General features: G+C 40.4%; 4 protein-coding genes across 5 annotated transcripts; 2 read left to right on the top strand and 2 right to left on the bottom strand.

Annotated features, from left to right (window-relative positions):
* Positions 1 to 477: 477 nt before the first annotated feature.
* On the bottom strand, positions 478 to 4,683 carry LOC147295452 (zinc finger protein JAGGED-like). Its single transcript, XM_086231263.1, has 5 exons — positions 4,640 to 4,683; positions 2,089 to 2,183; positions 1,486 to 1,617; positions 1,196 to 1,280; positions 478 to 1,087 (listed from the first exon to the last, which is right to left on the bottom strand). The coding sequence occupies exons 1-5, from the start codon at positions 4,681 to 4,683 to the stop codon at positions 478 to 480; spliced, it is 966 nt and encodes a 321-aa protein (XP_086087389.1).
* A 181-nt stretch (positions 4,684 to 4,864) lies between these two features.
* On the top strand, positions 4,865 to 7,097 carry RPL15 (ribosomal protein L15). Its single transcript, XM_086232768.1, has 4 exons — positions 4,865 to 5,012; positions 5,096 to 5,444; positions 5,603 to 5,754; positions 6,743 to 7,097. The coding sequence occupies exons 1-4, from the start codon at positions 4,947 to 4,949 to the stop codon at positions 6,968 to 6,970; spliced, it is 795 nt and encodes a 264-aa protein (XP_086088894.1). The 5' UTR covers positions 4,865 to 4,946; the 3' UTR covers positions 6,971 to 7,097.
* Positions 7,098 to 17,017: 9,920 nt separating this feature from the next.
* Positions 17,018 to 18,876, top strand: LOC147295450 (uncharacterized). 2 transcript variants are annotated; one of them, XM_086231601.1, is made up of 4 exons: positions 17,018 to 17,304; positions 17,580 to 17,759; positions 17,864 to 17,927; positions 18,075 to 18,876. In XM_086231601.1, exons 2-4 carry the CDS (start codon positions 17,605 to 17,607, stop codon positions 18,381 to 18,383), a joined length of 528 nt encoding a protein of 175 aa, XP_086087727.1. In that variant the 5' UTR covers positions 17,018 to 17,304; positions 17,580 to 17,604; the 3' UTR covers positions 18,384 to 18,876. The 2 variants fall into 2 exon arrangements, with proteins under 2 accessions (XP_086087727.1, XP_086087726.1); XM_086231600.1 differs by having other exon boundaries at positions 17,020 to 17,304; positions 17,583 to 17,759.
* A 1,906-nt stretch (positions 18,877 to 20,782) lies between these two features.
* On the bottom strand, positions 20,783 to 21,397 carry LOC147295449 (uncharacterized). Its single transcript, XM_086231262.1, has one exon. It carries the CDS (start codon positions 21,395 to 21,397, stop codon positions 20,783 to 20,785), a length of 615 nt encoding a protein of 204 aa, XP_086087388.1.
* Between the last annotated feature and the right edge of the window lie 320 nt (positions 21,398 to 21,717).

Genomic DNA, 21,717 nt, shown 5'->3' with positions numbered 1-21,717 from the left:
AGAGAGAGACAGAGACAGAGAGACCCCTCTTTAATTTACTCTGGTCAAAACGCTGAACCCAATTCCATATATATATATATAATATTAATTGCTAAAGAAAAGGGCAAAATGAAGTAATAGAAAAAAAATGATTATGGCATGCAAAAGGTAGGAACTGGAAATGCAGAAAGGGGTTGGGAACTTTCAGTTCAATTCTAACTTGTTGTCCCACAAGCTCTTTCTAGTTCCCCTTCTCAGAGTTTGTAGTATGCACACATACAAGAGTAAAAGACACCCCCACCCCCCTCAGACTTCAAGCCTGACCCTGTCCATGAGCTCAATAGCTGTACCACTCTCTGTAGAAAAATACCAAAATCCTCTCTCTCTGTCTCTCTCTCATGACCCCATTTGTCAGCTTGTTAAGTCTCTCTCTCTCTCCCAGTTCCTCTCTGTCAATTGTGGGTGGCGTGTTAAGCCAGAGCCTAATAATACTTCAAATTAACTATCACTCCAAAAATTAAAAACAAACAAAATTAGAAAAAAGAAAAAGAAAAGTCTGTTAATTATTAGAAGCCATGTTGGATTGGTTGAAGGAGGAGCATCCAAACGCTGCTGTGTCCCTGGTGCATAGCTCCTGCTCCAATTCAATCCCTCCTCCTGCTGATTATGCAATGACCCATCTCCACCTCCGGACCCCGCCAACTCTGAACTCCGGCTGCTGCTGCCGCCTTGCCCAAACCCATGATGTCCCACAGGCGCACCAATGCAAGTGTAGTTGGTGGACTCCGCCGCATAGTTGGCATTTAGATGACCGTACGGCGAACCACTGCTGCCAAGAACATGACCAACATAATAATCGTTGACTGAGTGTTGATGAGGAGGGTACTGTGAAGGGTAGGACGTCATGGGCCGTGAAGGAGAGGTGTATAAGTACGGTTGAGGTGGTGGTTGTAAAGGTTGCGGCGGCGGTGGTATGAGGGTGGATGATGTAGAACCCGAAAACATTCTTGAAGGGAATCTGAGAGGTAATGTTGGGTCATGACCACCAATGTTGCCTGCAGCGGCTGGATGATGATAGCCTCCCGGTGTATTAATTGGATGGCAACAGCTAATAACAACACAAAAAACAAAGTGAAGATGGTAATTAAAGAGAAACAAGATATATAAATGGTGCTTAATTTCATGATGATCATTCTTGCTATAGTGATATACATACCCTATGTGAGGAGCCCCTGGGGCGGGTAGGGTATCGTTACTGAAGACCAACTGACGAGCCTTGTTGAGCGTCTCTGTCTCCCTTTCTGAGGACCAACCCAAACACACAAATCAAATCAAATCACATCATATAGCTAAGGACTTGGCATTAATCAAGACCACCATTACTTTTTAGCAAACAAACACTTAGCTTTGTTTTCTTCGAGATTGACATGACCACGCTATATCTAGCTTATTCATGGTTAAATTAGAAAGAAATCAATTCATGAATTAATTTGATGATGGACTTGCCTTGGCGGTGGCGATTCATGTGTCCCCCAAGAGCCTGAGATTTGCAGAACTTGAGGGAACAAAACCTACACTCGTAGACCTTCCCGCACTCGTCTTTTCCATCTTTTGCGCCGCTTTTCTTTTTCCTATACCCTGCAAATTAACTCAACCCAACCCCATTAATAAATAAGTAAAAAGCAACTTCGACAAGACTAAACCATAACCTGGCGCCGGCCCCTATACCTCTACCCTAATTACCCAAATCATATATATCAATGCATTTCAACAAATCCTTCAAAATGTATCCAAAAAAAAGAAATCCATCGATCAAAAACTAATATTGTAAATTTAAATTTTTTTAGTTGAAATATATATACATATGTTTTTTGAGGTTTAAAGCAAATAACAAAGATTTATGTTTAAAAAAGAAAAAAGAAAAAAAAAAAGAAGGGGGGGAGAATTTAAAGAAAAAAGGACTAAGAACAAGAAAAGTGTACCCTCCCTTTCAATATATATGGGGGTTTTTTTTTTATATATAGCTTTGATATTTTGGTTCCTGTTGCATTAGTTTTGATCCCTTTGGGTTTGGTAGTAGTAGACTAGTAGTAACAGAAATTTGTGTACCGGAGGAGGTGTCCTCGAGAACTTGTTTGCCATCTCTGCTGTAATGATCATCAGGCAAGTTGTTGAGGTCTAATGGGTTCCCCTGATCAGGTCGCCTGCAATTTCAAACAGCACATAATATGACATCAAAAGCCAAGTACATAAGAAAGAAAGATAGAGTTAATTAATGGTGGGTTGAATGTGATGAGTTAACCAGCTTGGTCTTACAGTAAAGAATATATGTCTAATTAGTAAAGAGATAGATGGATGGCATGGATAGAGAGATAGAGAGAAGATGAGGGGATGGGAAGCAGGTGTGGGAAATGAAAGAAAGACCTACATGGTACCGACAGAGAAAGACAGAAGAAATAAAAATATGATGAGGGGAACACTCTATCTATCAATCTTATCTATCTCAACTGATGGGAAGATAAACTAAAGCTTTTACAAAATTATAAGACTTTCAGTTTGAGACTGCAATATAGAGGCTAGTTGAGTGATGGTGGAAGAAAAAGAGCTTTGAAAGTTCTCTGTCAGTTTCTCTGCCAAACTCTTTGGACTCATCTCTCTCTCTCTCTCTCTCTCTCTCTCTCTCTCTCTCTCTCTCTCTCTCTCTCTCTCTCTCATAATAATAATAAAAAATAAATAAAATTGAAACAACAAAGGGACAGTACTGGGTCTCGTGACTTTAAAAAGGGAGGGTACTGTGGGGGGGAAGAGAGAGGGTTTTGGTTTAGGACCTTAGGTATGTGAAAGTGTCATTTGGTTTTGGTAATTAATTAATTGAGACTTGAGAGCTGGAGGGAATGAGAATTGAGAGGGACGTTAAAGTAAGTGTTTCCATAGTACAGTACTCAAAGCTACCTAGCTGATTCTGCTGCTGCTGCTTAATTTCTGTGGCCTATATGATATTTGCTTTACTTAGTTTCTTAACTAGCCACTAGTATTTGGATTGCAATAATACATCAACACAATGATCCTCTCATCGCCTTAATTATATATGTATATATAGAACTTACGTACTGCTGTGTCGAGTATCATTTAAAGAAGAGCATGATATGCATATAGAGATTATTGTCCACACAAAATTGGAGCTAGCTTGCTAATGGGCTAAAGAGCTACTGGGTATCATTGTACACTTGGATTGCCATGGATCATGGAAGTGTTACTATCAATGCCTGATTATTAGTATTTTCATGATCTAAGTTGGGAATGGGATGGACTCAACCCCACCAGTGTGTTGTTTTATTCTTTAGAACTATCTACTTCATTCATATCATAGTCATTTTCAAGTCATTAATATACTGTGTGGAAACACAACCAAACTAGCTAGTTAGGGATGTCCCTACCTATATCTATATTTATTTCAATAAGTACTTTTTTATTTTCTTTTGTAATATTAATAGATCAAAGTTATACTCAAGACAACAACCATAGCCACCACATATAGCAAAACAATTATACGTATAAAACTTCTATTTGCAAGACGTGTGTTCTTTAACTAAAGAACAAACGTAGATATTTTTTATGACTTTTTTGCAATTTTTATTTCATTCTTAATAGGGTTTACCATTTTAATTAGGATACATGCTTCTTTATTTTATGGTATGAAATCATCAGTTCAGGTTATGTTTTAGATTTTAACACTTGAGTTTTTGGAGGTAATTCAAAATTCAAGAATTAAAATCTAAAATTTAACCAAAAAAAGGGAACTTAAAATCAAGAGAGTTAAAACCAAATAACGGGTATCAATTGACAATTTATATCATGAAGTATTAAACCATGTCAAAAATAAGTTTAAAAAATTATAAAAAATGTTAATTATAAAATATGTGTCTGTTCTATAATTAAAAAACAGACGTTTTGCAAACAAAAAGACTATATATATATATATATATATATCTGAATATAAGATCATCTTTGATTAATTTTATGAATTAATGATCGAGCTTAATATTATAAGATGGATCTTCAACTATAAATCGTTGAGCTCTTGCAAGATGCATATATACATGCACCATCTAAAGTTGAGCTCTAGCTTGTGTAGCCAACCTTGATTAATTCAGTTTAGTTAATTATGAAAAGCCTTATTATATGATATACATTACAAGTATTAGTAGTGAAATGAAATGAAATAAGATGGTTCAACAGTATCCAAAACGAATATATATATAAAATATGTATATTGATCAGGTGGTTCATCATTCATGGACCACTCTACTTATTAGGCCTTTGACTGGAGGGAATCGATTAGGATCGGTAATACAAAATTTGTAAAGTCCGGCCATGCAAACATGCATATCGACCGTGCATGTATCCAAATACTGAAAAATTGTATGAATAATTGCTTAAGGTGGTCCAGTCCTCCCCACAAAGTTATCAAACATCTTTTTTCATTTGTATTTTAGCAGTAGGCAAGCTCTTCATTGACCCAACAATATTTATTAATTCTACTAGTACTGCAAATTGCATACATGTAGCTAGCTATCCATCATCATTTCCAGTCAAACCCTTCATCTTTTTCCGTGGAGCAATCAAATTCAAGGAAAGCACATGCACAAAAATAATTCACAGGAGCTCTCTGCTGCCAACTCCTCCATCTTTCTTACTTGTCATTGCTCAGAATATCGACTTTAAAAAACCAAATTAATATTGTACTACCAGAGACTTGTCATGGCCATTTATATTGGGCCGGACGTGTTTCACATTTGGCGCAAAAATAACACATTCGGCCCAATAAATGCGATCCTCTATAATATTTGTTAGTATAGGCCCACAATGCCATTCATGAGAAAAAAAAAAAAAACAAACAGAAAAAGCAGCTTATCCTATCCGTTTGTTCCACTTCGCTAGCTTTGTAGCTACACTCTCTGTTATCCATGGCAGCGTCCCTGCTCTTTCCTTCTTCAAGCCCGACTCTCCATTTCCATTCTTCCCAATTCAAGGTATTGACTCTCTCTATCTCTCTCTGTCTCTCTGTAATTATATGAATTGCTAAATCAGATGAAAAGCTATTCGATGTTGGCAGGGAAATGTGAGAAGCTTGAGGCCAAGCCTATGTAACATTCCCTCACTCAAGACCACGACTGGTACTAGAGAAAGAAGACGGCTGGTGGTTGTGAATAAGGCAGCTTCGTCCGGAGTCGGGGCTCCGGTTGCCGACGTGCGGTTCAGGCTGGACAACTTGGGCCCACAACCAGGGTCTAGAAAGAAGGGCAAGAGAAAGGGAAGAGGAATTGCTGCTGGGCAAGGGAATAGTTGCGGGTTCGGTATGCGGGGCCAGAAGTCTCGCTCCGGACCCGGCGTACGACCCGGCTTTGAAGGCGGTCAGATGCCGCTTTATCGTCGACTTCCCAAGCTCAAAGGAATCGCGGGAGGTACTAATTCATTATCTTATATCTTGTCTTTGCACGCCATGTGTTTGTGAATATGCTTCAGTAACAATTTCAAGCTGATGATGAGTAACATTTTCAGTAACATTAGCCAAAATATGTTTGAATTGCAAGTAATTGTTTTGCTGTTGCTTTCTAACAAGGTATGCAAAAGGGCTTACCTAAATACGTCCCTGTGAACTTGAAAGACATAGAAACCGCGGGTTTTCAAGATGGAGAAGAAGTATCATTAGAAACTTTGAAGAGCAAGGGTTTGATCAACCCATCAGGAAGAGAAAGGAGACTCCCTTTGAAGGTAATGCTTAATTTTTCAAGTCTACACATGTAGTGGTTAAGGTCAGATCTCTTACATCTAAGACAAATTAATCCCAGCAAGACTTGATGTTCCAGAGTTCTGTTATACATTCAAATACTCAAATATGATATGCTGCTTTAAAAGTTTGGAACTTACACATAGTAATAGTGCTATTAACTTACACAGTCTTGGACTCTTGACTTCCATATACTTAATTCTGTGAATCTACTATAGATCTGACCTCTATACATCTGTCCTACTATACTAAGCTAAATGCAACCACAAACCTTAGCACAATCATATACCTTGAGATAATCTCCAATCAGTATTGTTTCTTCTTTGGCATATAACGAGTTGATTAAAGAAACGTTGTAAGGCCTTTGATCTTTTGTGTGTGTGCGCGCGTTTGTTTTTCTACATTTGATCTTCCTTCTTTGATTGGACTTTATTTTTTCTTGCAAAAAAAGAAACTTAATTGTTTCTTACAAATTAGTGGATCAACTTGCTTGATCTATTGAATCAGTTTTTTATTCATCTTTTGCTGATTCCTAGAATTTTGGGTCCTTTTGCCTAAAGGAACCCAGGCTGTGAAGCATTCTGGCCAAAACGTGACCAAACTACATATATGGTCCAGATTTTATGCCATTGATTATATTATTTATGCTTTCTAATTTTGTAGATACATATTGAAATTTTAACAGAAAACTTTATTATAATAGAAAAAATATATATATAGTGGGGGATTGTACGCAATACCTTACACGGCCACCCCAGGTCCCTGAGCTTGATGTGACCCAGTAATTGTCTAGCTTGGCAGGGGGATTGTACAGAACTACAGACTACAGAATCAATGTGCACTGCTCATTCTGATGATATAACATAATAAATGTTTCTTCTTAAACATATATATGTGTGCAGGAATGGTAAGAGTAAGACCATGGACAAAGTATTTACTAATTGTAAATTTGCTTGCTTTCTCTTTCTCCAGATTCTTGGTGAAGGAGAGCTCAAGGTAAAGCTGAATATAAAGGCACGTGCATTTTCAGCATCAGCGAAGGACAAGCTTGAAGCTGCTGGCTGTAACCTCACTGTATTGCCTGGCCGGAAGAAGTGGCTAAAGCCATCTGTTGTTAAGAACCTTGCACGTGCTGATGAATACTTTGCCAAGAAAAGAGCTGCTGCTGCTGCTACTGCTGCTACATCTGACTCAGTATAAGCATATGGTAACATATTTGAGGCTGGTTAACTTTCTTCCCTGTTATTATTTTAACTTTTTTGGGATTATAGACTAACTCATGGCAACTGTTTCATATTTTAATGTCAAGAGCAAAATCTTGTCAATCCTTGAGAATTTTAACTCTTCTGTCCCCAACCCTTGAATTTGGCTTGAGGAGGTATAGTTAACACCTAATGAGCAAGGCCGCAAAGAGGGTGAGTAAATTGGTCCTAGCCCTAAGCAAGTAAAACAGGATACCAATTACTAAGTCACACGGAACACGCATCTTTGATGTGGTGAGGAGATCCCATTTTTAAGGTTGGGTGATATAATTGAGCCTTGTATCATCCATGCATTAGGGAGAAAGTGTCACTGATTTAAAATATATTTGAACTGAATTGTTTATATTGTGTGGGCTATCTCGTGGTATTGGGTGTGAATTAGCGAGCTGTAGGACTCTCTCCCATTTTTCTTAGGGACTTGGTTTCAGTTCTTTTGCCAAACCCATTATGTACAATTGAGTAGCGCCCAAATTGTTGGCATCCCTAACAAGTAATCTACGTTTGGAATACAGTGGTCGATAAAACTAATCGATATCTTCTTTGTTTTCCATTCAACTCGATAAAATTTGTTACTCTGTTAGTTATTAAAAAGTCCATAATGAATGGAATAAATCTCTCAAACCGGGGTTTGGTGAACGATAAGAAAAGGGCATGAGGCACGAAATTTTCTGACAATTTGTCTAATGATTTGGGTTTATTCCTCTAAAAAGCAAAGGCGAGGCCAAAGGCAAAATGATGGTCTACCGACCAAAGTTTATATCTGTTTAGACAAAGCATGTGAAATCATGGCTGTCAATGTCATACTCGTACCCACCGCTATTGCTTTTTTACAAGAATGCGAAGCCATACTTTAAGTCAAATATCAGCTTCTTGCTCGATCTTGTTAGGAAAGATGAAGTTGAAAATTTTATTGTAAAGGGGCTTACTTGCTTCTCTCTTTAACTTGTCAACTTGTCATGAATTTTTCTTTTTCTGAGAGAAGGGCAATTTATCTTATACATGGTATGTGACGGCATCCTGTTACAGATATTAGATTAGGTCAATTGTTAGGTTGGGTGTTATATATGTTAGAATGCCATAATTAAGTCTTCCCTATTCAGACAACTAGAAATTACCAACTAGCTATTGTATTTAGACAACTAGAAAGCTATTGGCAGAGATGTAGCACTTCAAGGTAGGCAATAAAACCCCACCTCATAAAAAAGGTTAGCTCTGTTCTTGGCTATTGGTCATTTTTACCACTTTCATTTGCCCTTTTATTTTACACGTTTTTCAATTAATAAGTGAGGATGGACTCTACGTAATGCGATTACTTCCTGACGCTCAATCTATCTTCCTCTTTCAGAGGTTAGAATTAGCTAATTACTTGTTAGAATTATAGATCATACCATAATTATGATTAACCACACAAGCTTTTTGGCCGTTGATTACGCAAAACTCTCTGTGTCCTATTTAAAAATGAAAAGTTTGTAGAGTGCTGCGTTGCTCATCTCATGGAAGATAAGAAACGGACCGCTAACCAACCTGCAAATTCCTCCTAATCCTTTGCACAACTTGTAATAATTTCTTTTTGGGGAAAAAAGACAAAGCCAAACTGGTAAATCTGATGTTTAAACCCCGATACATACCAATAAATAGAAAAAGTCTCAAAAAGTTTCAGAATTTTTATTTTTTTTTTCTTTGTAAAAACAAAGCCCAATAACAATGAAGTGGTGGAGGAATGATTGTCTGGTCCCAGAAATCGAAACACATCACGATCAAAATCTTAGGAAATTGATGGCGCGTCCATCCAAGCCAATCAATTTGGTAATTTGATTTGGTAACTGTCAATTGCTCCACCTCCACTAGATGAAAGAAACGTGGCCAAATGTGTCATTTTATTCCCCAAAAATGGGAATACCGTGACACAGCAGCTCAATACTCTCTCAGTCTCTCCCTCTCCCTCCTTGACCTTTGCATCTGCGTGATAATAAAATAACAATGCTAGGCCCATGCATGGTGTCACGGGCTCACTTTTTACGCAGCGGAATTTGCCCGTGCGGCGCCAAGATTCCTCCGAATCAAGGCCAGCCATCCTTTCTCTTTACTCTTTTCAAGATTTCGACCCATTCGTTGCCTTCTCGAGGTTTGCCAACAAGAACTACTCATCTCGAGTCTCGCTCGCTGCGACTATACGATTGCTTCCTTGTGTCAAGGTTCTCAGCCAAGACACTCGCCCGATCGATAGGTTCTTATGACGCCGGCATTCCATTCTCACATGTCGGGTCTTGCTTTGTTCCCACATCTCATTTGTCATGGCACTAAGGGCTAGCTCGCGCCCATAGTCCTTTCCTCGAGTTGAACATGCCAGCCAACTTGCATGCATGCCACCCGAGTGAGCAACTCTTCTCCGATGCCCCACGTTAGCTTTCTCTCGTTGGCACGGGGTCGCCCTTCCCTTGCCTGCTAGCATCATCTATTGTGCATGGCCGAACCCAAGCCGATGCCCTCGTTGAGTACTACATGGCCAATGTGCACCATGAAGTCTCCGGGAGTTCACATCTAGTTGGCATGATGTGCATACGGCGCGGCATAAGGAAATTCCCCTTGTAGCCTCGTGTGCGCGCGCCCAGCGCAATACAAGCACTCCCGCTCGCTTGTACTGTCCGTGGGACCTCCTGTCCCACGGAGACACATGACCGCCCTCCGGAAGTCATGTGCCCGCCCCCTAGGTCCCCTCCGGTTCCTAGAGTAGCTCGCTTAACGCTCCATGGGTGTGGGCGCCGGGGGTGGTGGAGAGCTTGACACCATGTCTCCCCCTAAAGAGCATTTTATGCCTTTCTTCACAAAACAGGAGGAAACATCAACATGCGCGAGGAGTCATAATTGGCCATAATTAATTCATCCGAACTCCGAATGACGAACCGTCAGTTGCGTTGGACTCGTTTCGACCTCCTGGATTTACCGGTATTTTTAGATTTCCCAAATTCCAACCGGAAGACCCCGAAACAGCCAAATTACGAAATTACCCTTCCACGCGCGCAACCCGGCTACTCTTCGCCAAACGGATGCCATTCTCTTGGCATTTGGCCCTCCATACTTCATATTAATGTCACGGAAGCACAACTCTAAGTGCGGACCGTGACATCCTCCCCCACTTATCTTGTCGATGCCCCCATCGACGTGCCTCCAGTTTTGCTCCAAAATGCTCTTTAGGTCTTCTCACTTCGATTGGGTTGATGACAACGAGTACTGTCCCTCTACCTCTGTAGAATCACCTCTGTGACGACCTTCTCACGCCCACTCTTGGACTTGGCCAAAGACATGTACCAAAGCATTCACCCAAACTTCATTTCTCCTCTGTCTGAACTCAATCTTGATATGGTTCCACCACTTCCATTGCCCGCTTGCTCCTCCGAGCTTGTATGTGTCCACTCTTGGATTTGATGGTACTCGCCATACTCCTCGGGTTGCTCCTCTGAGCTTCAATAAGTCCACTCTAGGACATAGACTTTCTCTCATAACTGTTTAATGGCTCCTCTGAGCATACATGAGTCCACTCTTGGACTTGGAGTCGTAATTACATCTTGTTCGACTCACTCAAAGAGAGGTGCACCCCGCCGGGTGTAGCTTAAAAGCTAACCGCACTCTTCTGCGGCACCCTCATGCTCATTCATAGTGGAAAGGGCCCATTGCACTCCTGCATTATTGGTTCCTTCCCCATCTCTGCTCCACTTCGTCGCTCTAGTCTTCTTTGGCACTTAATTGCCCCGTTTGCTGGCACCAGTCAACTCCTTGACACAACCGTCGTACCACAAGGCTTCGTCCTCTCACATACTAGACCCCGTAGCAGAAGTCATGCACAAGTTACTGAGCTGAACAACCCCTGTTGTAGTTTCACCCTCGCGGATCCACTTACCAGCACTATCTCTTGCCCCTCGGTATGTCTCTTGTAATGCACCTCTGTGCGTTTGACTCCGATGTGCTCTCGTGGGCACCCCCACTTAAGCTGGGATGTACTTGTCCCCATCTGCCTCTTGATGTGCACCTCTGTGCGTTCCTTGTGTTGACATTTGTGGGCTCCCCCACTTTTGCTACCGGCACTCCTGTCGATAGCCTGCTTGATTAGCTCAATACAAACTCCACTTGATGACCATACAATTGTCTCGCAAGTTCTGAAGGAAGTGCGCCCCTCTGGGCGAGGTTCTCTAACCTACTACACTCTTGTAGCACCCCGCTTACACAGCTCAAGTGATCCACCGCATGTCCCTCAAGTAGAGTAAGCTTGAACTCTGTCCGCTTCATTGTTTCTCGTGTACTTTGGCCCTTGTGGCCTTCACTTCAGTGTATCTGGCCCTCGTGGCCTTTGCTTCTGTGTACTTGGCCCTCGTGGCCTTCGCTTCAATGTATTTGGCCCTCGTGGCCTTCAGCTTCAGTGTACTGAGCCCTCATGGCCTTCAATTTTGCGTACATGGCCCTCGCGGCCTTTACTTCTATGTACCTGGTCCTCGTGACCTTTGCTTCAATGTATTTGGCCCTCCTGGCCTTCAGCTTTTCCCATTCGACCCTCGTGGTCTTCTAATCTCAATTCTACTTAGCCCTCATGGCCTTCACTTCTATGTACTTGGCCCTCACGGCCTTTGCTTTTGAGTACTTAGCCCTCTTGGCCTTCACCGTTTAAGTACCTGGCCCTCCTGGCCTTTAGCTTTACCTCATTCGACCCTCGTGGTCTCATCTTAATTGTATTCAGCCCTCATGGCTTTCACTTCTGTGTATTTGGCCTTCCTGGCCTTTACCTCTCATATTGTTCGACCCTCGTGGTCATATATCAGCTCTTTCGCCTCTTGGTTTGCTCTTTCTCAGACTCTTCGCCTTTGTTGTGCTCAGTATGTTGCCTCTTGCAACTTTCATGTGGCTCTTCCACTCTTGTGTAGCTCCTTGCTCCCTTATGTGCCTCCGCACTAGGGTGCCTTCGTTTCAACTGATTTACACAACGTTGGCTTCTTTGCTCGTCTCAATACTTCAATAGGATTGTTGGCAACCATATGGCAACTGTCGTGGCTTACATGAACTCGACTATCACAAGAGCAACCCACCAATGCGGCTTACAAGGTACCTCTGAACCCATGCGCTCCTTTAGCGGCTTACATGCTTTAATAGATCAATGCGCCACTCCGACGGCTTATAAGAATCTAAGGAAGAATGCGCAACTTCAACTATCCAGCTCTTGTGACTCCTCCTTGCACAATGCACTAGTCTGTCATAGGTGTCAACGCTCCCGTTCAGCTTGTCTCTTTATTGGGGCTTCACTCTAGCCCGTTTTCTCATTGGGTGCCTCCGCACTTTGTTCTTTTACTTGCTCGGTGCCTCCGCACAATGTTCTCTCGCTTGCTTAGTGCCTCTGCACATTGTTCTCTGACCTGCTCATAGGGCTGTGTCTCTGTTGCCCATCCATTGGTTTCAATTTGCCCTCTGTGGGCTTCTCTTTGGCTCACTCTATGGCCTTGGGGTTCTCTTTCACTAAAGATGTTGCCCCGCTCGACATCTCCGTCTGATAGCACCATTCAAGTTAGCGTCGCCCCCAACTTGGCCACTCTTGACCAACCTGGCTCTGATACCAACTGTCACGGGCTCACTTTTTACGCAGCGGAATTTGCCCGTGCGGCGCCAAGATTCCTCCGAATCAAGGCCAGCCATCCTTTCTCTTTACTCTTTTCAAGATTTCGACCCATTCGTTGCCTTCTCGAGGTTTGCCAACAAGAACTACTCATCTCGAGTCTCGCTCGCTGCGACTATACGATTGCTTCCTTGTGTCAAGGTTCTCAGCCAAGACACTCGCCCGATCGATAGGTTCTTATGACGCCGGCATTCCATTCTCACATGTCGGGTCTTGCTTTGTTCCCACATCTCATTTGTCATGGCACTAAGGGCTAGCTCGCGCCCATAGTCCTTTCCTCGAGTTGAACATGCCAGCCAACTTGCATGCATGCCACCCGAGTGAGCAACTCTTCTCCGATGCCCCACGTTAGCTTTCTCTCGTTGGCACGGGGTCGCCCTTCCCTTGCCTGCTAGCATCATCTATTGTGCATGGCCGAACCCAAGCCGATGCCTTCGTTGAGTACTACATGGCCAATGTGCACCATGAAGTCTCCGGGAGTTCACATCTAGTTGGCATGATGTGCATACGGCGCGGCATAAGGAAATTCCCCTTGTAGCCTCGTGTGCGCGCGCCCAGCGCAATACAAGCACTCCCGCTCGCTTGTACTGTCCGTGGGACCTCCTGTCCCACGGAGACACATGACCGCCCTCCGGAAGTCATGTGCCCGCCCCCTAGGTCCCCTCCGGTTCCTAGAGTAGCTCGCTTAACGCTCCATGGGTGTGGGCGCCGGGGGTGGTGGAGAGCTTGACACCATGTCTCCCCCTAAAGAGCATTTTATGCCTTTCTTCACAAAACAGGAGGAAACATCAACATGCGCGAGGAGTCATAATTGGCCATAATTAATTCATCCGAACTCCGAATGACGAACCGTCAGTTGCGTTGGACTCGTTTCGACCTCCTGGATTTACCGGTATTTTTAGATTTCCCAAATTCCAACCGGAAGACCCCGAAACAGCCAAATTACGAAATTACCCTTCCACGCGCGCAACCCGGCTACTCTTCGCCAAACGGATGCCATTCTCTTGGCATTTGGCCCTCCATACTTCATATTAATGTCACGGAAGCACAACTCTAAGTGCGGACCGTGACACATGGTCTACCAACAACAAATAGCCACCCTCATCATCAGTTGGCTGTGAAATTGAAATACTCATTCATTCAACTGTAGCTAAAATAAGAAACATAAGATTTTTTCTCCTCCGGTCCATCTGTTGTTGTAAATTTCTCCTTTCATCTGTTTTATGCGGCCAATGAACACTCTCTCAATCTTCCTTGTATACGCTATATAGCATTGGAGACAATACATCATTGCACCATACAGACGTGGGCATGGTAGCAAAACCCAGAGCATTGTCTCTTCACAGTTGGGTTGGGGCTATTTATGGAGGGAAAAGTTTAGATGGGGACTATTTTACCGCTCAAATGCAGTGGGTGAGTGATAGGATAGGGAATGGGATAAGCTATCCAATAATTTTTGCCATAATTGAGTCTGCCCATATCTTACCCACCTTATAAGTTTGTCAAATGAATTTAACTAACAATTAAATTAATTAATTACCACTTACAGTAATTAAGCACACCAATATTAAAGTTTGGAGTTCGTCTAAGTAGTAAAGATAAAGTAATAGATTAGATTTATAATCTACTTTTCTTCAATATAACAATTAGAAATACGCAAGTGTTTTAACACAAAATGGGCCTGTGCCATGCAAGAAGCTACTGAGCTGCCACATGGCAAAAGAAGTGTGGGCGTGCCACCACCGAGGGTGAAAAAACAGTAAGTCTGGCCAAGATCGATCTAGAAGATATGGCCGTAAGAGTGATCAAGCGACTGTGGGCCGGGATAATCTTGTTTTCTCGGACGAGACTCTTTTCTTGCCCAGTGCTTGCTAGGACTTCACCTTGTTGTGGCCGGTTACGGTTACCCTATGGCTAAACTCAAAGGTAGTTACTATGGGGCTAAGTGTTTCATGTCCTAAGTAAAAGCAAAATATCCTAAATAAAAAAGTAAATACAATATACTAGGGATGATGTTGGTAACTGATGGTGGTTCTCATCACAAATCTGACCATATTTCAATCTCTAGTCATATCATGTTTGTAAGGAAAAAAGTTTTTAAAAGTTTTATATAACAAATAAAATAAAGTGCAAGTAAAGTAAATAAATCTGAGAAGTAGATAGATTTAACCGGCGTGCAATACTCATAAAATAAAACAAAGTTTTAGCTATTCAAAAGAATAAGAGAAATATATCTAAGCAACAAATCATATTCAACTCAAATCAAAACAATAAAGAACAATAACTTTTTCTCATTGTTCATAACAAAGGTTTACATTTTTAAGGAAAGATGAAATAAAGACAAATAACAAGGTTACAAAATACAACAAGGTTGTGGCAATGACTACCTAAAAGCCAGAACAGTGAAGAAAATAGATTGACAAGACAAAAAAGGACTTTGAATATTCAAAGAGCAATTGGTTTGAGATCTGAGTTTTCTGTGGGGGTTTGATGATAATCTCATTTCATTTGTAGCTTGGCTTTTATAGTCCTTTTAGGATTAGGGTTTTCAATTGCCTTATAGGGATGCTCCTACATGTGTAGGGCCCACTTCGATCCCTCTTTGCCCTACCTAATTCTCGTATTATTACGAGTTTTCTGCATGTCACGTTTGTTCTTTTCCCAGCTATTATGAAAATACATTTTCAAATCTTGTTTCCTTTATGACGTCATGAGATCCTCTTGGTTTACTTCGTTACTTCGGCTCAAGTATGTCTCGACGGCAGTATAAATAATCTTGGCCGAGATATGGTACTTTCGGTCATGTAGATGTCACTCAGGTTGTTCTGTTAACTTTTCTTTTTATTCTCTACCACGTGGTGTAATTGAAAAGTGACACGTGACAGTCTTTATTCCTAGTACTAACAACAAGAATACTAATTTTTAGTTTTAGAAGAATTTGAATATTGATTTTAAAAGTTTTTTTTTTTTCTTGCCAGGGATTTTAAAAGACTTAAATATTATATCTTGAAAATAATATTTTAGACGTCATTAAAATAATTATACTATGGACATAAAAACAAAATGTCAAATTTTAATGATATGACAATTAACCTGACAATTCTTTAATTGTTAAAAATAAACAAGATTGAGAATTGATTAAATATCAAACAGTGGAACAGTACATTTCTAATGAGATTAGATCCATTGTTAATGGAAAATATACTTACATGTATTTACTAAAGAACACAGTATAACTCTTTTTTTTTTTTTAATAAGGAACACACTTTACCTTTGTACATGTAGGAAATCATATTTTCTCTTAGTAACAAATCAGAGTTTGACAGCAATTAATGAATGACTCCTTAGGATACACGTGTAAGACTGTCATTCGATAGTAAATAAAAATGTCTACCCCATGTGTAATAGCCGAGTAAGTATCTTTGAATTTAAAAACAAAAATAGAGTAAGTATCTTTGAAAGGAAATCGGATGCACGTGACACGTGGGTTGCAACTAGTCTAAGTAAAAAAAATAAAAAAAAAAGACTCAATTACAAAATGTAACCACCAATTATAGGTGGTATTTTAGATTGGTTTATAAACAAAAGAATATTTTAAATTAATCCATTAACTAATAAAAAATTATAAAATATCACATTCATTATGAATTTCTTAAAAAATGATAGCTAAATGTCACTTTAGACAACGATGACATAAATTTTTTGAATGATGTGAATACCAAATTTACTCCGCATAGATGAATAATATCATATTGATTAAAAAAAAACTAACAAAACTTTTAAATTCTCCAAAAATAAAATTAAATATAACATCATTAATTCATATAATTTAAATTAGTGTTCACATCATTCAAAAAATTCACTTCAGTATTGTTTACACTGATATTTAACGTTTTTATTAACGAAATTTATAACGGATATGTAATTTTGTAAATTTGTATTAGTTAATGTACTAATCTGAAATTTTTTTTTGTTTATAGATCAATTTAAAATATCTCTAATAGTTAGTAGGTGTATTTATAATTGAGGAAAAAAAAAAAATAGGGCAACAGTAAAGTAAGTTAGCTTCAATGGGGGTTGGTGCTAATATCGATGGGAGTTCTCGCGGGAGGCACCGCCTGCATGAAGCCATAAAATGTTTCTGTCTATTAAAAATTTAAAACATTGCAAACCGAAAAAAAATATATATTTCAAGAAAAAGATATTTAATTAAAAAATAATATTTAATAGCACGTTGAATTAAAAATCCCCAAATGGGCGAAAGTGAGAGCCTGTGTCTGGCTCTGGCACACCCCACACCTCTTACCTTTCCCTTTTCTATTCTTACTTTCTCTCTCTAGCTGTGGGTGTTTAGCCCAATACCCAACTCTCTCTCTCTCTCTCAGTCCAATTTTATTTTTTTAATGATTCTTTATTGTCTCTCTCTTTTTCTGTTTTCGCTTGTGGTTCTATAAATCGGGTGGAGACCCTCCTTTCTAAACCTTCTTTCATTTTCATGTCTCGCCCCTAACCCTGGCCTAATTTTCTTTTCTACTCCCAATTCTCTGTTAATAATTCTTCTATACTACTCCTCCCCACCAGCTCAACCAGCTAAGCTCTCTACACTCCAACTTAAGGTATCTGCTCTGTTTTTTTTTTTTTTAACTTATATTTTCAGTCAAAAGCCTGGGTGATGATTTCCAATTGTCGTTCGTGGATCTGGTGCTCTTTTGAATCTATTTGTTTTGCTTATTTGGAAATTGATACGAGTCTTCCAGATCTGTGACCCTTTAGCAAAGAATTTGAATCATTTTCAGTTACGATTTTTTGTTTTCTCGTATGCTTAATTGTGTGGCTCTACAGATCGGATCTATTAGAGAAGTAATGAATGATTTTGTTTGTGTTTGACCAGCAGGTGTTACGTCGCCGTTTTAAAGATGAATCACTGTGCGATACAGCAAAGCAACGCCCTCTCAGCTTGCGAAGAGATGAGGGCTTCACGAGACCCCGTCGTTTGCCCCAAGCCTCGTCGTTTGGGCCTCCTCAACGCCACCCTTCACGATCCCGTCAGATCTCTCAGATGGCATCTCGGGTAATTCAATTCATTTCCAATTGTATTTTTCCTTTTCTTTCTTTTTTTGGTCTGGCTTTCGAATTTTTGTATAGCTGTTAATTATTTTATTAATTCAATTTCAGCCACCAAGCGGAGTTCTCCGATTCAAAAGCCGGGTCTGATATTTTGGACAACATCCTCACAAAGGTACGCTCCTAAAAATTTCCAGATCTGCAATTAAATTGTTTAACATTAAAAATTAAGCTCATAATCAAATCCAATTGCGATAATTCAAGGAGAATCAATATGTGGGCATGTATTTTTGTATGGTTCTTAATGTATTTTTTTGTGCAGGGTTCATACGGTGTTGAACAATTTTGTACAGAAATAGCCCCGCCGCACCCATTTTTCAGCGGGTCGCCGCCGAGCAGAGTAGCTAACCCATTAATTCAGGACGCTCGATTTGGGGATGAGAAGCTCACCCCATTTTCACCTCTGTCGCCAAACCCTGCCCCGTCGGGTCTATCTTCCTCTCCCTCCTCGTCTTCGAGGAAAGGAGGGTGTGTTCGGGCCAATTTTGGGAGCAAACCAGCAGTGAGGGTCGAGGGGTTCGATTGCCTGGACAGGGATCGTCGAAATTGCAGCATCCCTGCCCTGGCATAGAGAACCCAATTCTTCAATCAGTCAAAGGTACATAAGAATTTCTAAAGAAACAATCACGAAAGTTTGATAGCATTGAGATGAAATTTTGAAATTCTCAGAGAGGGAACCAAGGAAGGAGATCATCCTCCTCCTTGTGCCTTGTGTAAATATATGTTTGAGGGATTTGTGTAAATCAAGTGTGTGTCTGTCATGTAAGTAAATGAAATGTTAACCAAATAATGAAAGAGGGTCATAGGTCAATGTTTAGGTCAAGAGTCCATGAGGGGGGTGGGATTGAGTTAGGAGAAGATTCTCTGTACCACCCCCTTGTATTTTGTATAAACAAGTAAGAGTCTATGGTGGGAAAATTTTCATTTTGTTTCCATTTAGGTGGTTTTGAGGTTTCAATGAGCGGCTTTATGAATGGAATCTGTACAAATTCAAGTTGCTGTTGAGTCAATCTATAAACGGTGTCGTTTACAATGTAAATATATCATCATCTGTTTTTACTTAATCTTCTGATGTTCATTGGTTGTTGTGTTGCTTTGCTGTGCTTTTCTGCTTTTTCCATTCATTCGCTGATAAATAAATGATGGAAATATATCATCATCTGTATACACCCCGTGTTGCTTAAGCATCACGCCAAATTGTGCTTTGCCAAGCTTTTGGCTTTTAGCCCTGATCGGGATTCAGGAGCTATGGATGATTTTTATTTAGGTATGTGGACAAGTGTGTTTGAAATTGAATCATTCGAAAATTGGAATCTATTATGCATGCTTTTTAAAAAAAGCAGCCTCAAAGGATCATTCATCTGTATGATCTGGTATATGATCTGCTTTCCCACGCACCTTTATTCGAAATGGTGAGGCATCTATATCTGGCTGTGAGCTGCAGAGAGGACCTGGTTTCTCAGTTTCTGAAAAGTTGTTGAAGCTAATTGATGTTTGAATGGACCACCGTTGTATTTTTTAAATAAACCCATTGTTTGGGCTCTGGGTATGTTTCCAATGCATTGAAATTTTGCAAGTGGGTTAAGTCAGATTGTAAATTGGTAGGAAAATGCTTGGCTCCATCCCATCTCACAAGGCCAATTTACAACAAAAACCATTTCATATTTTTACCCGTTTGAAATTTCCCCTATGCATCGTGACGACTGACGACTGTAATGTAGTTGACAAAAATGACAAAAGAATTGAACTAGTCTTTTCGAAACCCAGAAAAATAAAATAAATAATCGAACGCAGATACTGAATCCCTGATTGGATAGCGACAAAATTTCTCTTCAATTATCTTGTTAGGCCTTCTACAATGGGAATTTTCAAATATTCAATACCCAAATCAATTTTAGGAATCAAAAAGTGTAAAAATATAAATTTTGGGGATCATTAACACAATGGTATTGATGTCCAAATATGATGATATTAATATTTAACTTATTTACTTAATTTTAAAATTGATTAAGTGCCCGTTAATTAAATATTTAAAATATTTTATGATCAAGAATATTATATCATTGTTAATAATTTAATTAGCTTTTCAAAATGACACCAATATTAATATATTAATATTAAAATATTAAAAACGTTAAACACAATACAATTTATTTAATTTCACAATACAAACACATAAATTAAACCACAAACACATAAACTAAACAACATTGGCCCCTCAAGCATGTGGTGCGCCTCCTGCTTGGATCCATACGTGCTCAATCAAATTTTCCTTCAAGTGTTCATTCACACGCCTATTTCTAATCAAATTGCGATGGACATTCTCCTTAGGTAAAGATGATGGAGGCCCACCTTGTATGCTTGGTTCCACGCCGTCATACTCTGATTCTGCTCTTCTAATCGCCTCTTCCACGTTAAACTCCTGCTAGGCTGGATCATCTTGTTGTCGCTCATCATCGACAATCATATTGTGCAATATTATGCACGCTTTCATGATATAACCCATATCATCCATATCCCAATAACGAGCGGGTCGTTTGATAATCTGTCATCGGGCTTTTAAAATCCCAAACGCCCTCTCCACATCCTTACGGAAGCCCTCTTGTTTCCTCGCAAACAACCTGTGAGGTTCCGAAACTGGATTGCGTATTGATGAAATTAAAGTCGCCCACTTAGGGTAGATCCCGTCAGCAAGATAGTATGAGATTTTGAATTCCACATGATTGACACTATATTTCCCTTGTGGGCTCTTCCAGATATCTCCCAATCAAAAAGGTGTGAGCAGTCCAACACGGTAATGTCATTGTTAGAACCCGGAAATCCAAAGTTTGCATGCCAAATCGACGTGTCGTATGAGGCAACTGCTTCCAAAATAACGGTAGGTGTATGATAGTGCCTACGATAGTGAGCTTGCTCAGCCATGGGGTAATTTTGCCACACCCAGTGCATGCAGTCTAAGCTTCCAATCATTCATGGAAATCCTCTCTGACGCCCCTTTCGCATGAGTCTTCTCATATCCTCCAAGTTAGGTCTGCGGAGATACTCCTCCTCATAGAAGTGGGTGATGGCTCGACAGAACTTATATAGTGTATCCTTTATGGTGCCCTGGCTAATGGTTAGTAGCTCTGCAACCCCATCGAGGGGTTGGCCATACGCCATCACTCTCAATGCCGCAGTCACCTTCTGATGGGGTGTGCAACCAAGTCTACCGAGGGTATCTGGCCTAGATTGGAACCAATCATCATGGAGGCACACATCGTTCATAATCTTGTTGAATAGGGGTTGATGCATACGGAAGCGTCTCCGAAACGTCACTGTGTCTTCTATCGGTGCAGGGATGAAGTAATTCTGCATCAGCCTCTCGTGAGCGCCTTCCCTATCCCGACGTGTGTAACGCCGACGAGAACATGTACCACCGTGACGTGGACGTGGGGCGACGACTGATTGCCCCATGGACATAATTACACACCCCATCAGCCTTCTGCCTTCCTCTACCCTCTCGTAACTAGTATCGGAATCGTCATACTCGATCTCGGGAGGACTTGAAGATGACGATGAAGACGATGCGTAGTTGAAAGGATTCATCGAAGTTTTGATCGGATGATAAATTATCCTGAATAGATAAAAACTATGTGAATTTTAATTGACGAAGTTATCACAATTTATAGATAGTTCATAATAATAGGGTACGTGACCTATCATTTCATGCAGGGTACGTGAATAGTCATATCATGCAGGGTATGTGAATAGTCACTTCATGCAGGGTACGTGAATAGTCACTTCATGCAGGGTACGTGAATAGTCATATCATGCAGGTGCGTGAATAGTCACTTCACACAGAATACGTGAATAGTCATATCATGCAGGGTACGTGAATAGTCACTTCATGCAGGGTACGGGAATAG

Source organism: Dryas octopetala, chromosome 2, assembly GCF_963921425.1.
Source record: "Dryas octopetala chromosome 2, drDryOcto1.1, whole genome shotgun sequence".
NCBI lineage: Eukaryota > Viridiplantae > Streptophyta > Magnoliopsida > Rosales > Rosaceae > Dryas > Dryas octopetala.
The sequence above is the reverse complement of the archived record's forward strand: the minus strand, read 5'-3'. Positions and strand labels throughout refer to the sequence as shown.

What these genes read in the sequence shown, in the direction of transcription:
- LOC147295452 (XM_086231263.1), bottom strand. Translation starts at nt 4,683, where the DNA reads ATGACAAGTAAGAAAGATGGAGGAGTTGGCAGCAGAGAGCTCCT. An exon ending in GTTGGCAGCAGAGAGCTCCT is followed by an intron (nt 2,184 to 4,639) that starts GTGAATTATTTT and finishes TTGAAATTGCAG; the next exon opens with GCGACCTGATCAGGGGAACC. An exon ending in TCTCGAGGACACCTCCTCCG is followed by an intron (nt 1,618 to 2,088) that starts GTACACAAATTT and finishes GTTAATTTGCAG; the next exon opens with GGTATAGGAAAAAGAAAAGC.
- RPL15 (XM_086232768.1), top strand. Translation starts at nt 4,947, where the DNA reads ATGGCAGCGTCCCTGCTCTTTCCTTCTTCAAGCCCGACTCTCCATTTC. An exon ending in TCCATTCTTCCCAATTCAAG is followed by an intron (nt 5,013 to 5,095) that starts GTATTGACTCTC and finishes CGATGTTGGCAG; the next exon opens with GGAAATGTGAGAAGCTTGAG. An exon ending in AAAGGAGACTCCCTTTGAAG is followed by an intron (nt 5,755 to 6,742) that starts GTAATGCTTAAT and finishes CTCTTTCTCCAG; the next exon opens with ATTCTTGGTGAAGGAGAGCT.
- LOC147295450 (XM_086231601.1), top strand. Translation starts at nt 17,605, where the DNA reads ATGAATCACTGTGCGATACAGCAAAGCAACGCCCTCTCAGCTTGCGAA. An exon ending in TCTCTCAGATGGCATCTCGG is followed by an intron (nt 17,760 to 17,863) that starts GTAATTCAATTC and finishes ATTCAATTTCAG; the next exon opens with CCACCAAGCGGAGTTCTCCG. An exon ending in TGGACAACATCCTCACAAAG is followed by an intron (nt 17,928 to 18,074) that starts GTACGCTCCTAA and finishes TTTTTTGTGCAG; the next exon opens with GGTTCATACGGTGTTGAACA.
- LOC147295449 (XM_086231262.1), bottom strand. Translation starts at nt 21,397, where the DNA reads ATGAATCCTTTCAACTACGCATCGTCTTCATCGTCATCTTCAAGTCCT.